The sequence below is a fragment of the Tetrao urogallus genome (assembly GCF_951394365.1).
Source record: "Tetrao urogallus genome assembly, chromosome: 4".
In the NCBI taxonomy this organism is placed as follows: Eukaryota; Metazoa; Chordata; class Aves; order Galliformes; family Phasianidae; genus Tetrao; species Tetrao urogallus.
In genome coordinates, this window is record NC_136817.1 from 20,504,307 (window position 1) to 20,519,455 (window position 15,149).

At 39.7% G+C, this 15,149-nt stretch overlaps 1 protein-coding gene across 7 annotated transcripts in view; it reads right to left on the reverse strand.

Moving 5' to 3' along the window:
- TENM3 (teneurin transmembrane protein 3) overlaps positions 1-15,149 on the reverse strand; it is a gene marked incomplete at both ends in the record, with an annotated part of 305,029 nt that overhangs the window by 34,707 nt on the left and 255,173 nt on the right. For 5 of the 7 annotated variants that reach the window (XM_079534384.1, XM_079534382.1, XM_079534381.1 and 2 more), the window contains 6 exons: positions 3,654-3,674; positions 4,080-4,329; positions 7,282-7,425; positions 7,774-8,041; positions 13,773-14,034; positions 14,426-14,545. In XM_079534384.1, the coding sequence (XP_079390510.1) occupies positions 3,654-3,674; positions 4,080-4,329; positions 7,282-7,425; positions 7,774-8,041; positions 13,773-14,034; positions 14,426-14,545 (1,065 nt within the window). The remainder of the gene's footprint in view (positions 1-3,653; positions 3,675-4,079; positions 4,330-7,281; positions 7,426-7,773; positions 8,042-13,772; positions 14,035-14,425; positions 14,546-15,149) is intronic. The other 2 variants (XM_079534385.1, XM_079534383.1) reach the window with 1 other exon arrangement.

Genomic DNA, 15,149 nt, shown 5'->3' on the forward strand with positions numbered 1-15,149 from the left:
TGATGTTTGCAAAAGCGCCACAGAAACACATCTCCCCATCCTGGTGATATCCAAACATCTGTTCTCAGAACGCCCTGCTTCCCGTTTTGTAAATACATAACTGTGCTAATGTAACACATTTTTATGTACTGCCACTTGGAAAACGCAACGAGAGATCAACAGGAACAACTTGTGAACAAATTGTCTTTTAGCGGGGACAGATTTTTATAGCTATCCAATTACAAAAACACAGAAAAATGTGTTGCATAAATAGGATTTGCTTTGGTTTTAAGGCTTTTAACACGCTGGTTCAGAAGGAAAAAGTCAAGTGAAGCAGACTAATGAAATCAAATACGCAGTGATTAGCACCTCTTAAAAAGCCCAGCTACAGAGCTGGATGTTATACAGCATGTCTGAAAGCGATTAAGTGTGGCCTTACATCCAATTTCTGTCTGCTAGAAACCCGTTTCTGCCAACATACCAAATAGCTTAAAGGTGTTTTCTGAACCTTCATTTATGCAGAGATCATTTATACGATCACTGTGTAGTGTACAAATTATTTATACCTCCATAGGCTGCAAATTAAATTACACTCATTTGTACGATTACTTTGGTCTTCCAGAAACTTTGCAGACATTTCAAATATAAGCAATGCTGCAGAACACAAAGTGTGCAATTACATTTTATTTCACTGTAATTTAAAATAAAGTCCTCTCTTATACTACTAAAATCTAAATTAAAGTATTTTTCTTCACCTCTGTTGGCATTGTCTGAATTGTGTTTTTCAGCTGTTGGAATAAAGAGTCATCAAATCGATCAATAATTTACACCTGACAATCATTTCTATCTAAAAGGAATTTTTAAAGCTGCTCTGTTTGTAAGTATGAAAACATTGCCATGTTTTAGGTAATTCCAACTGAAACAATGCAGTGATTCAGGATGCAAGATGAACTCATGTGATCATGCAGGATCGACTACCAGTCATTAGTGTATATTCATATGAAAAATACACAGCTGATCTTTTAAGGATATTTTCTCAGTATATCCAAAAAAACTCCAACTAACCCCAAGTTTGGGAACTGAATAGGGTGCTATTATTGAATCAATGTAAACCCTTCAATTTGCCCTAAGTAGATGCCTTATGGTTTCCTTCTGAGACAAGACAGCAGCCTTAACCTCAAGTTTCTTTCCAAGGGAAGGTTAAAAGCTGAGGAAGGAAACGACCACTAATTCCCCGGAGCAGGGCACATTCTTAGGATCTGGGTAATTGACCAGTGAAAACCACATTTCCCAACCACAAAACACACGTGCACATTGCATGTGCATAAAATCGTACTACAGGGTTAACCTGGAAAGCTGCATGGAGATTACTCTATTTCATTGTAGTTTGAAATAATGTTAATGCTCTGCCTTCTACCAATAACGTAAAAAAACAAGAAATAAAATGCAGTCGGTGACGTCTCGACTCACTGAGCACTGCTTTGTCACTGCAAGGAGCTCTGACCACTAAGCAGCTACATGCCCACATGGGGTCCAATAAATACAAATAACAACAAATTAACTAATTCTAGCTGCAATTAATAACAGTGTTAATGATTGAAAGCACACACTCACAAGTGCATGCACAGCTCAGGCCCCTTACACAACCAGACTTCCCATATTTTCCCAGTCCTGTTGTTGGCTTTCTTAACGTGAAATTTATGTTACACAAACATACTTTTAAGTGCTGTTTAGTTGGCATAATGATCTGTTTCCCATCTCTTTACCTTGCTTCTGCTGTTCTTTCAAATCCTCAGATCACCTGCATTACTCTCCATGCAGTGCTTCATAAAAACACTCTCCCTGATCTATACCCTCCCTTTCACTGTGCGCCTTCTAAACTCAAAGCTGTTTTCAGGCCCTACTGAACTTTCTTTTGTCTCCCTAAGGACTCTCTGGGATCCTGCCACAGCCTGCAGGTGACCTTCCTGTCTTCAAAGTCCTTCTAAAAATTACCTCTTCTGTGAATGCCTATAGCATTAATCACGCAGAGGCAGCAGTGTGCATAAAGACACCAGCTCAGCTTTCAGACGGAAAAAATGTGAGGTCACTGACACATTGGAGGATAACCCGATCTGCAGTGCCTCCCTAACTTACAGCATGGGCACCGTGAGGTGGGAGAGGCATCACAGCCCATGTGTAGCATGGTGCCCGCAGGTGAGCAGCAGCAGCTCCCAGCTAGCATTCAGAATCACTGAATCGCAGAATCATTGAGGTTGGAAGATCTTCTAAGATCTAAGATCTCCAGCTCAACAGTCTCCCTACCACCTATACTGCTCACTAAGTACATCCCTCTGTGCCACATCTCCATGTTTCTTGAACACCTCCATGGATGGTGACCATTCCCTCTCATCTTATCGCTGTTACCTAGGAGCAGAGACCGACCCCCACCTTGCCAAATTCCCATTTTGTGTATTAATCTGTATTCTGTACATTTGTCAAGACAGTGTCTTATCACAGTTGCAATCACAGCCTGTGATCTAAGAAGGGATGTATTTCTTTTAAAAGCAGAATATCAAATACAAATTAAACTTAATAATGAGAACTTAAAACCACTAAGGAGAAGAAATTCCAAGTAACACCTGGCAAATAACTTCAAATCAGCCAGACTATGCATTACCTCTCAGTTACAAGCACCAGTGCAAATGCCTTATTAAGTCATGGAAATTTTTGCCTCATCTGTTTGAAACAATTTCTTAAACATAACCCCCTTCTTCAGGAATTACCATGCCCAGAGCAAAGTGAATTTAAAAAAAATCACCTGGGCTGAAGGATAACTGAGGTATGGCACTCTTTGTTTAAAAACAAGGAAGGAAAAGGGTTGGCAGCAAAAAAGGAGAGGCCCTACAGGGCTACTGAGGCTGGTACTTAGTAATTCTGTCACAAAGTCATGTAGGGCTTCACATATCCAACAAGATTTCAGCATGACTTTGGTTTTGTTCACTTTTCCATCACAGCTGCTGTGGCAAAGCACTTCTAAGCATCCACCCTCGCATATCTGTTTGTGCCACTACTGCACCTATGCTGCAACAGAGGGACGCTGTACTACAAACCTTCTAATTCACCTTCTGTCTATGACAAATCTTGTAAATCCTGGTGTACTTTAACACCTGAACTCCTGGAATTGTCCTACTATGCAACAATTTCAGCTTTCACTACTAAGAAAAGTTCAATTTTAAAGAAAAAGTCTGTTAAAATGTGAGCCCGAGAAGTCTCAGCATCAAAGGGTCAATAAAATGAACTCACTTCATACTTGTGTAATTCTAGTAGTTACATGCCTTTCTCATCAGGTTTGGGGGATCTGATTAATGAATGAGCTTTGGTAGAATCAGCAGGAGTGCCAGCAAGGAACGGGAGCGAGAAGATAGGAGCATGAAGGAAAGAAGGGCACATACAGCACAGAGAGAAGCCTGACTGAGGACAGAGAATGATGAGAAAATAGGACCTCGTATCCGAGAGGACGATACCACCTGACGGCTGACATAACTAAAACATATGAACTCATTATTCTTGAAAAATACTCCTCCTTTCTAATAATACATCTTAGAAACGACTAGTCCATTATAAGCATTCATTTGTTAAAAAAGAAAAAGGAACAGTTAGAAAAATATAAATCTTCTTTAAGAAATGCTTACCTATGTCTAAAATCTTTATTTCTTGGTGGGAGCAAGTAAAAAAGAACAGAAAAACATGATTAGAAAAATACTCAGAAAGGATGTTAAAAGAGGAAAAGAAGGCAACATTTAAATCTGTCATTAGTGAAGCGGTCTGCTCACCCCAACTATGTAGGTTAACCCTTCAGATCCACAGAATAATTACTCTGAGTAGATTAAATTCTCACTGTTTGGATGTGTAGAGTTCAGATATTTTACCATGGTATTTTTTTTTTAACTTCAGTTTTATATACAATTTCAAATGTACTGAGATTTTATTAATTGACTTCCTGTAGTTTCCACAAGCATTTGGAAACTGACTTACACAGTGCCAGAAATGTGTGACATACATATTATTTGCAGCAGTAACTCACAATTCTAGAGGTCCAAGGTGTGAGAAAAACTTACCTTAGTTCGAGAACACTAGTTACATTTCCAGATGGAAATATCCGTCGAACATAGTTGAAATCCCCCACGTAAAGACTGCCATCAATCCCACAAGCTAAGGCAACTGGAGCCAGTAATTTATTACCATCAGCTTGACCATTACAGCTTGGGCAGGAGATGCTGCGTCTTCTTCCATTGCCCATAATGCTGCTGACAATGGGGGGTTGCTGAGATATAAACTGATTTTCACCATTTCCTTTGTAGAGGATTCCTGGCAGATAATGCAAAAAACAGAAAATCAAAAGTGGTTTATTAAAATTTTGGATGTATATACATGAAATGACACACAGACATTCCCAATACTTCCTTTTCTTGGTTTAATATATTTTAAAGGACTTCTGAAGGACCATGGTTTTTCTCACTACAAGAGAACTTTTAATTAAACCATTTAGAGTTGTAATTAAGTCACAAATACACTAAAACACAGAAAGCACAGAAAGCATTAAATTATCCTATCTTTTGAAAGTAGAAAAAACTATTTTAAATGTTTCCATTTTGGAATTCTCACAAAACGACTGAAATTTCACCCAACTGTGTATTACAAAAAGGAAAAAAAAGTATTTGCTACTATAGCAACTATAAATGTGATGTCATATGTCATCAAAACTGGATTACTGCTGCAAACTGTAAATATTAACTAAAAAGGTACTTCAAAAAAGTTGAATCTTACACTATAGAAAGCTCCTTACTCAGCTCACAATGAAAATGTACCCCTGGCAACAACGTCTGCCTCAGTACCATGTCTGCAGCTACAGGCAGTTATTAAAAATGTCAAAAAACAACAATAAAAAAATCATGCGCCAGGCCAACCTGCTTCTTAAACTTAATTCTGCTTTGAGGCAAGACAGGAACAGTAATTTTGTAAAGACAAAGTGATGTTTCAGCAGAACTTTTCTTCCTTATGCTTCCACAGGAAATTGAAGAGAAAAATGCACGTTATGGTAAGTCTTCAGTTTTGGAAAAAAAAAACCCAAACATCTAATTTTATTGCATATTAAAATGTTGCTAGCACCCTCAGTATTGAAAATGTCAATGAATCCATCACGGTGCAGCCTGCCGACGGCCGTCTATCATGGTGGTGCTTGTAAGTCACAGTGTGCCTGTCCGTGGTACGATCCACGAAAGCCACGCGTACTTCACAGCGATGCACACTGTATTGATTGTCTGTACAGTTCCAAAGGCAGTCTGGGGCTAGGGAACGCACTTCTTTTTGGAATGCATTGAGGAAATTGAAGATGGATTCCTCTTTCCATCCCCACCCCAAAACTGAACTCTTTGTACTGACAGATATGCGGAAAAAATACTTTGCCTCTTTAAATGCTTTAGGTGGCTTCACTACTTGATAATGTTATAAAATTTGGTAGATTATACATGTAAGAGCAATAAAATTGGGAAGAATGAAAGTGGTTTATGGAAACTTAATGACAAGTAATCTAAATAAGTAATCTAACTCAAAGGAGGAGAATGTATTTTTCATGAATAGTCAAAGCCAGAATGCATTAGTAGTATACGAAATCCGTTCTCTCATGATTACATCATTTATGACAATCATGGAACCATAATTTTGCCTGAAATAGCTGAGTTCTATAATTTTCATCAGAGGAATTCTACAAGTCAGCACAGTGCACTATTGCACCTGATTTATTCTGTCATTACCTTGAAAAATGGGTCCTTCACATTTCTCCTCTATTATCACAGTCTAAGAGATGCACATTAGACTATTTACTGCAAGAGCTGGGGATGTCCGTGCAAACAGTGTCTGCACTCCCTTCTGAATAAATTTCTCCAGCTCACCTGCCTTGTCACTGCATCTCTCCTCTTCGTTTATTCAATTAAACACACCTCACTTTGAAAAGTCATTACTTGTCATACATACTTCTGAACATAATTTAAAGCTGCCATTGATTCGACTTGTCAACAGAATCAGCCATATGTATGTATTTATAGTTGTAGCTCCTTTCATTTTCAGGTGAATTACCTTTCAGGAATTTGCACTCTTCCTCGCCTCGTTTTTAAATTAGGTACAATGACATTACAATGTCACCCTTCCCTGTACTTGGTTACCTTGCTTGCCTTATGAGCCAGAAGCAATGCTTTAGGTGATGCTTAGTGCATCTCACAAAAAAAGAGGAGGCACTGCAGGAAACTTCTGAGGGACAACAGGTACCACAGAAGTGATTTTCCTTGCTGAAAGAATTCTGGGCTCCTCCCTGCCAAAAAAAAGTACAGTGCAACCAACTCCCACCTTGAGCCCTGCAACTTTGCCTTCTTCATCTCTCTTTCAGCCAAATTGTTCCCAATTCTCTCCTGTGCAACATTCAGTTGAGGTTTACTCAGCGTGGCAGCCACCAGAGAGCTGCACACAGGACCAACTGACCTTGATGCCATGGCACGGTCCTTAGAAACCTGTCCTGCTGAGAGGAAGGAGAACTTGCTAGCAACCAGGCTCTGCTCCGACAGTGAGGGGCACGCAGACTCTCACTGCCTGTAGGAAGTTTCTTTTGTCACTTGCTGAGCTCTAGGCTGACCACAGCACTCCAGAGAGGATGTACCTCATGGAAGAGTTTACATGGGATGACAGTGGAAACGACTGCTCATCCTCCAGAACAGAGAGTACTGTCTGCTAACAGCTCCCACCAGCAGCCATGCTGTGGCTGGGGACGTCATGAGCAGGAGGGAAAAATCTCTGGTATAAATGGGGGACTTTGCTCTGGGAGTGAAGCGCCCTCAGTTTGGCAGGATGCCCGCTACCACCACCTTATTTTCACACACTGTGAGAAATGAAAGTAGAAATGTTGTTCAAGATACTGCTACCATACAGTGGATGAATGCCAACAATGCTGAAAACCTACAAACGCTTGAGAAACAGCATTTCCTTAGCATCACTAAATTTTTAATAACAATCTCAACAACTTTTTTTTTTTTTTGGTGAACATATCCAATGCAGAATTACACTGTTGCTGTTAGATGCTATTATTAATGCATAAGTATTTGCAGAAGTAATAAACATGGCATGCACTGTAAAACTCACAGCATTTATCAGATGCAAAACATCCCATAATTTCCCTTCTTTTTCTTCTTTTTTTTAAATGAAAGGAACAAGATGCCTAGCGTGCAGAGCAGGTAAACACTGAAATTGGCACGAAGAAACTTAACTCCTTACCATTCTGAACATCCAATACGTGATGCTTATCCAGCGTCCAGCCACCCATGTTAGAGGCATCTAGTTCGTAGCCCTGCAAAATGGCAGTCCTCTTTTCCCAGAGTGTCAGATCCAAGCAAGACTCATATTCATAGCCCACAGACACTGAAAAAAACAGTATGTTTCCTCATTGAATACAGAAACTTGCTCAGGTGACCATTTTAGGGAACGGAACTCCCTAGAACTATGTACATTCTGCTGCTCTCCCAAGAATCCCTATGGCTTTGTTAGAAACATAGTGAAAATACTGAATGGGATTCCAAAATACTTCAAAAACCTAATCTTGGCTTATAAAAGTAATTTTAGTTTTTAAAGGAAGTAGATGAGAACAGGTATAGAAGAAATCCATTTTGTGCTATTGTGTATGGGGAAAGTATGCCTCTCTATTTTCAGTAACAGAAAAAAATGAAAAACAAACAAACAAACAAACCCCCCTCCTTTCAGCACACTTACCGACAGCTTCGGATAATCCATAGACTCTCTGGTTGTACGCGTCAGTTTTATCCCAAATAAAAGTGTAAGCCAGATTTGGAGATGCAGGGAACCATTTCTGGAAAAGTCTTCCCACCACCGCCACCATAAGATGAACCTTCATCAAGTTAAACGGGATCACAGATTGGGTCATAGTGATCTTCAGAACAGATTTATATCCTGCAGCCCTGGAGCTTAAGTATGATAACTTCAAATCGGTTCCTGGTATTGTAGTTTCTTCATGAAGTACCTGTGTGTCGGTAAGAAAAAAAGGCACTATTTGAATGATTTGGAAATTAAATTGCACAATGCAGATATTATAAAAAGATGCCTGACATGATGCTACATGACAGTCCATTACGAATTATCATCTAAATCTGGCCTTCAGTTAAAGGTATTAAATAAAAACCAATAATGAGTGGTATTCCACCTTTTCTTTCCTTCTGAAAAGTACAGCTCAACCTCTGTCGTACTGTAGCTGTTTAGCTGATACCTTCTGTTGAAGGATTTCAGAGATGCCTTCTTTATTTTAAGGAAGGAGATCTGAAGAAGAAGAAACATTCCCAAATGCTTTTTCCAAAAGAGGCAGAAAAGCACCTTTTACCTGACTGCTATTGCTCATCTCCTAATAAAGGCAGAGGAACCTTGAAACAGTGCAGGGCTTCAGATTTGGGTTAGGGTGTCTAGTTGCTCCTGTAGTTCATGTGTAACACAGGAAGGGCTTTTCGGTGGTTTATTATTTGCATTATCTGTGGACTGTAAATACTTTAAACCTGAGCATTCTTCCATTTATTTCAGAGAGATAAGTAGGATGCCTCAGGGAAAGCTTTTCCATATTTCCTGATCAATATTCACTACTCAGACATCAGCTCACCACTTTCTCATTTCAGAGAGGTGCAATGATTCAATTTTATTTTTAAAAGGTTCCTACCCCCCCTCCACCTCCTCTCTTCCTCTGAGCTGAGGAGCTTCAGTGGGTGATGAATGGATGTGGGGGGTTTCTGCGTAACGTGGATAAGGACAGCCAATATTGTCCTATCCCTCCGTCAGGACAGAAAACTCTATTAGGGAATCATGTCCCTAAGCAATGAGAGTGAGTACTTCAATTGAACAGCCAGCGAGCGGCTTTGCTTATTGAAAATAAGGATAAAGAAGCATCTAGACATGGTTATAAACATAACTGGAGGCAAAGGATGTGGAATCACAAGCCCAGAGCCTTGGTGGTGCACTTTCTGGGGAAGTTCTGCTTTACCTTCCTGTCTCCTAGTCCTGAAGTCTGAAGACCAAACACAAACCAGTACCAGCAGAAAGCAGCCTTCAGGAGAGCACACATATCCCTGACATAAAGCTCGAGACTTCTGTGGGATCAAAAGCTGTAGTGCTACATTAGCTCAGGATTTCACCATAGCTCTCTATGCTAGAGAGCCCGTAAGCACTGCTTTTAAACAACTGACTGTGTTGAACAGAGTGAAAAAATGTGGTTTTATGTTCTCTGGGAGGGCACCAGATGCTCCACCACTAACTATGTTAGCACTGCTACTGGTATGTAAAGATTTATATGCTATTAATTGTATCTGCCTCCTTCACAGCAGTAACAACAACAGCAACAGATCAGAAATAGTATTTTGGCTCATTGTCTGAAATGAACACTTAAATCTGATATATGTAGGCATATGGCTCTTCATCTCCAGTAAGGCTATAACAGAGCAGTGGGAAATAAAGGAGGCATTGGAAGAGACTAGACAAATTAAATTCAGAGTAATTGTTAGTCTTTGAATGTCTCAGTTTTCCCCACCAACAGCCTGGCATTGCTGAGAGAAATGACAAGCAATACCATCGCCTGGAAGGAGGTGACAGCATAATTTTCTTCTGTAAATCTAGTCTGCTCTCCCTCAGTCCAATATACACACAGTGTCTAAGGCAGAGCAGAAGCAAATCTTTTCTGCACAAAGAAAAACTCTAGAGAAAAGCAACCGTGAACATATCCCCTTTCTAAGACTTTGAAGGAACAACACAAAACACCAGTGAACTTGAGACAGATTCTTCCTCAGGACATCAGCAGGACTCTCATCTACCGCACATTAAAACCGGTCTAACAGATGGAGTTCTCTGTAAGCAAGAGGAGAAAAAGAAATAATACTCTTGTAATAGGGCACAATTTCATGGACTTCGCTGGTCTCCTGTTAAGACCACTGTTTCTTTTACAGCCTCGACTGTGGCAGAGCAGCGTTAAAACACTTAGGCGGTCTTCCGATACTCTTGCCTGAGATAACAGGCAATAAAGAGGACACCTTGAAGTTTCAATTTCCAAGAAATTCCACTGTGTGTGTGGATTACTATCAAATTAGAAAGTAGGACGCACGCGGTTCTCAGCGAGGTTTAAAACAAAAAAAAAAAAGAAAGAACCCCTATTATTAGTTTCTGCAGAAGCCTCAAACATCTGCTGGAAATCTGACTTATAACTTCCTTCTTTCCATAAAATATTCCCTGTAGTAACTTATTTTCTTGCGAACTTTAGAAATCCAGAGGTAAGGTTATGCATCTCAATCTCTCTCTCAGAATCAAGCATTACAAAGAGAATTAAACAGTTTAATGTTCATCTGAAACGTTAAATCATCAGGCACAGCAGAGAGTATCCTATGGGAGCCATGACAACACATCAATTGTAAAGCAATCAGGAAAGTCACCGGGTATAAAAGTCACATCAGGAATCGCCAGCACAACCAATCTGTCTGTACTTTGTGTTCTCCCGGCAGAGTATCACACTATCTCCAGAAAGGCTGATACCCCACGGGGGCTGAGTTATAGCCCTCCCGCCACATTCTAACGGCTGGCATTTTATTTATTGACGATCAAGCTTCTTGGGAGGACAGCTGTGAAACACTTAAGCTACAGGACTGAGATGAGAGTCGCCTCAATTTTCTCAAAGACAGAGCTTGCTGGCCCCAAAGTTCAAGTGGGTGACTGAGGCACAGAAATGGTGCAGGGCTTCTCACCTCCTGCAGCCACAAGGACTCACTCTGTCAGGCTCTGCAATGCTTTCCTGCTCCACTACATGACGCGATTCAGGAGACATGCTCTCGTACTATTAAGAATGTCTAACAAAGAATGTACATTAAATTAGGGGGAAATGCCTGCTGCAGGCCATCTATTTTTGTCAAAATGAGTGATTTCAACAGTGATTTGAGAACAAATTTCACAAAAGAGCACAAACTTAAGTCCTTATGTCAGAGCAAGGTGCTTTGCTCTGTTTTGTTGAACAGCCGTACTGAAATGAATCATCATCATGGTTTGAAAGGGGTAAAGATGGCACATTTAGACATAGGGAGGAACTGACAATTACTGCTATTGCACAAGGCTCAAGACCAAAGAACTGTAGAACTACAATTCCTTAAGTTGAAGCCTTAAATTGTGTCAGTGAAAGCATAAACCAAGAGGCACACCAGAATACGAAGGACAAAATCAGAAAATTTGCTAGAAAACAAGGACACATAAATGTTTGAAGGGAAGCTTGTCAGTCTTCATTCACCTCCACACCTGGGGCAATGGAATGGTTAGGGTTAGCTGCCCAGCTCCTGTTGAAGGCACCTTAGAACATTACACACCTTAGTGTATAATGGAAGCGTAGGAGAAAGAAAGCCACAAAAACTCTCTTTCAGAATTGTTTGTTGTAACTCATGTCTGGGTTTCTGCCAGGTCACACTGCAATATGTTTATTATATTAGGAAAATACAGCAACAACATTATGTTATATCCGCAAGCAGCTCCACCTTAGCCTGACCTCCTGCCTGCACATAGCTTAACACTGGTTAATCCCAGCTAGTTATGTCTGGGCTGTGCGTGCTAGCTGGTGATTAAGGGTAGATAAAAACTCATGCTTAAGTAGTTCAAATTTCATTCACACGTATTTATTATCATCCCTCTTGAATAATGGTCTGCTGGGCCTGTGATCACCCCTTCACCTGCTTTATTCTTTCTTTCCCCTTGCTTGCCCTCTTATTCCATTTTCCTTTCTTTGCACTGCTTCTTCAGTACAGACTTTAATTCCCCCTCAGATCATTTTGGGATTCATAAGCCACTAAGTACGCTCTTTTGGAAACATTATCTCCTAGGGATGATGAAGCACTTCGAGGGATGATGATTACAGCAGCACATCATTTTCTCCTGTACGTGACAGTGAATGCTGTCACACTGCATCAACAGGGTGACTGATGTCAACTGCAAGAACATGGGGAATGCTTTGTTTCTCTGTGCTTTCATCCAGACTCCTGTGCTTTAAGCTAGCATCACCCCCTTTAAAATGAAAAGATTTATAGCAGTTCCTCCAGAGCTGAGCAGACAGCTCTGGATGGAATCTGAAGCTGCTTGTCTTTTATCAGATTGGTGAATTTTTTGAGAGACAGACTGTTGTGCAAGATGCATTTCAGAGATGAATCTGACCATACAGGGCTACGTTGCAGGCATGGCCATGCAGCTCCCACCTGCTGAAGCAGGGGATCACCCTGCATGACGGGCAGAGTACAATGAAGAAAATACTCCTTGATGTTTTTACAGAGCACAATTTTTTTTTTTGCATCCATGATCACCAGTACTTTTTTCTCCTCGTCAGAAATTAGCATTAGCACTTAGCACCAAAGATCCAGTGAAAACATAGCCCTCTTTTGTAAGAAAATCAGCCTGGGCTACCGGTCCTGTCTGTCAGACTTCCCATCCTTTGAACCTGGCAACCAATCTCAATCACATGTGAAATAAGTGAATTCGCTAAAATAACTGTTCCTTTTGAGTTTATTTAAGATAAAAAAAAAAATAAGGATTTGGGCAGGGATGTAGTATCCAAAGTGATACTCCCATGAGACAAAGGCTCAATGCAGTCAGCAGGGGAAGGACTGGATGTGGCAGACAACAGCAGCAGGTGGGAATCAGTTGGAATCCAGAGTTTGTTAGTCCAATTGCTCACAAAAAGACATTTAATCTAAGCATTACAAGTACTCCAAGAAAGCAGGTTCATATTTTTCTACTATTACTTTTTCTTGATTTATGCACCATCTAAGCCTTTTACTTCAGGAACCGAATCTATTGTCTGTTGACAAAACAGGTAAGTAAGAGCTGCTTTTCAGTGGACTGTGTTTTACAAATCCTTACTTTCAACTGATGTGCAGCCACCAAAGAAGCAGAAAGATAGGATAAAAGCAACGATTTTCTAGCGTGGCCTAGGTTGGAAGAGCATTTAGTTGTAATTTTCCCACATCTTTACCTTAAATTTGCTCTTTTCCATGATTTTTTAAAATGATTTTGCTCTTTCCTTGGAAGCTTTAAATGAAAACATTTCAATATATTTTCTATGTTTCCCTTGAAGATGCAAGTACTTTTCTTAGTGAATGGGAAAAAGTGTGTCCTATGCAATTATGGCATTGTGAGGGTGGGAGAAAGAGGAAGAGAGAGGGAGAGAAAGAGCGTAGAGCTTTTATCAGAAATCAATGAGATAAATACTCCTTTCCTGAAATGCATCTCTGCTTTAAGATTGCAAGAAGACTACATTAGTGACCAGGTATCTGAAATGGAGGAATCTAACACAGCCTATGTTAGAGGAAATAAAAAAAACAGGTTTCAATCACAGCTCCTTCAGTTGAGAGCATTTGAGCATTATAACTTCTGAGGACATACATTAGCACCCATGCTCATGTCCTTGTAAGCCTGCCCTTCCTGTTACAAACACAGAATTATTTTAGTATATAAACATAGAAGAATCATGCTCTTCATTAAAACTAAGTGGATAAAGTGAAATGCATGGGTCTTTGTGATACAGTGGAAAAACAACCTTCATTTTGTTTCTGTGGTGTGTATATAACAGGATTACAGTAAAAAAATTATGATGTTGCAATTTCTTAGTGATTTTTTTTAAGAAGAATTTGTACTCTCTTCACCATAGTTGTTTAATTCTAGCCAGAGATAAGATGCTGTTTGTTTGTAGAACAGTTTACCTGTGTCTCTGGGATGATAGGACTATCTTCAGGAGAAATTCTAAAGAAGGTAGATAAAGGTGATGACACGATGATGGGGTTTGGCCTTACAAATCCACTCAGATCACAGCTAGGAATGTCGTTCTCTTCCTTTTTCATGACCAGGGTGTCCATTACATAAAAGACATTCCAGGGAATCCATACAGTGTGATACTGGGTCAGGAATGGTGATCTCTCGAACACCAGTGTCAGAGAGGCACCACCATTTGCTACCAAGTCAAACCTAGAAAAAAATAGGGGCAGCTATTAAGCAAATTCTCAAAGCCATCCACAGCATTCATTTTACTGAGCCTTCATCCTATTGTACTGCTCTGAAGATAGAATAGCTCTACTAGTAGCAATAGAGAAATCAATTACATTACATTACGTAATACTGCACTACGTATGGAGAATTTGGGATCCAGTTTTTAAATTAAACAAGTCCTTCTACTTCTAAAGTATATAGTGGGCATATTTAACGTTACTTGAAGAATGCACAAAGTTCAGTGTTGCTCAATTATTTTTTTCACGTCTTTTGTTTCCATTATTTAATTATCAATTTATTTTTACAAGGAGCTCTCTCATTAATGTATTCATTGTCTTTGTGCCTTAGAAGTGCTTCAAAGCGAACTTACATGCCATCTTGGCGGGTGATTGTGTATCCATAGTCTGGGTAGTGTAAAAAGGAAACGTTGACTCCAATGAGTGGAGTTCCGTCAGCAGTTAATACTTGGCCCCTTATGACAGATGCAAGGCTGCAAAAAAGATGCAGAATCAGATACAAATTTGGCTTTTATAATTCTCTTTTGAATGAGTAATAGCTAGCACAGCAAACACACACAAACATCTCCACATGGCATCAACTCTCGTTAGCAAAATCATCCCTGAGCCTCTAACCCTTCCACAAATTCACATAATTTACACTGTATAAACACATACCACAACATCTACATATAATAATTTTGTTTTCATTTGGCTAAGGTTCTTTGCTTCATTTTGACCACACTGAGCTACTAAGCCTAGTAATTCACTGAAGAATTTTAAGAATTTATAAACTAAACATTCTGCAAGTCATACCTCTGGCAGATTCTTGAAAAGTGTACTTTTCAATTATCAAAGCAATCTGTAAAACTGCAGGAACTACAAAGTACAAAATTTAAAAGAGCAATAAGGAACATTTGTGCAACAACTTTTAATCATCTGCTGTGCCCAAACACATTAATGCTGTTAAATTACTGCAAACACAGTAGTTCTAGTGTAAATCATCTTCTTTCACTCAGTGAGATCTGAGACACCTGCTTCCTGTTACTGTTTTATTTTCAGGTCATTACTACTTTGCAGAGCACCAGTCAAATAGTT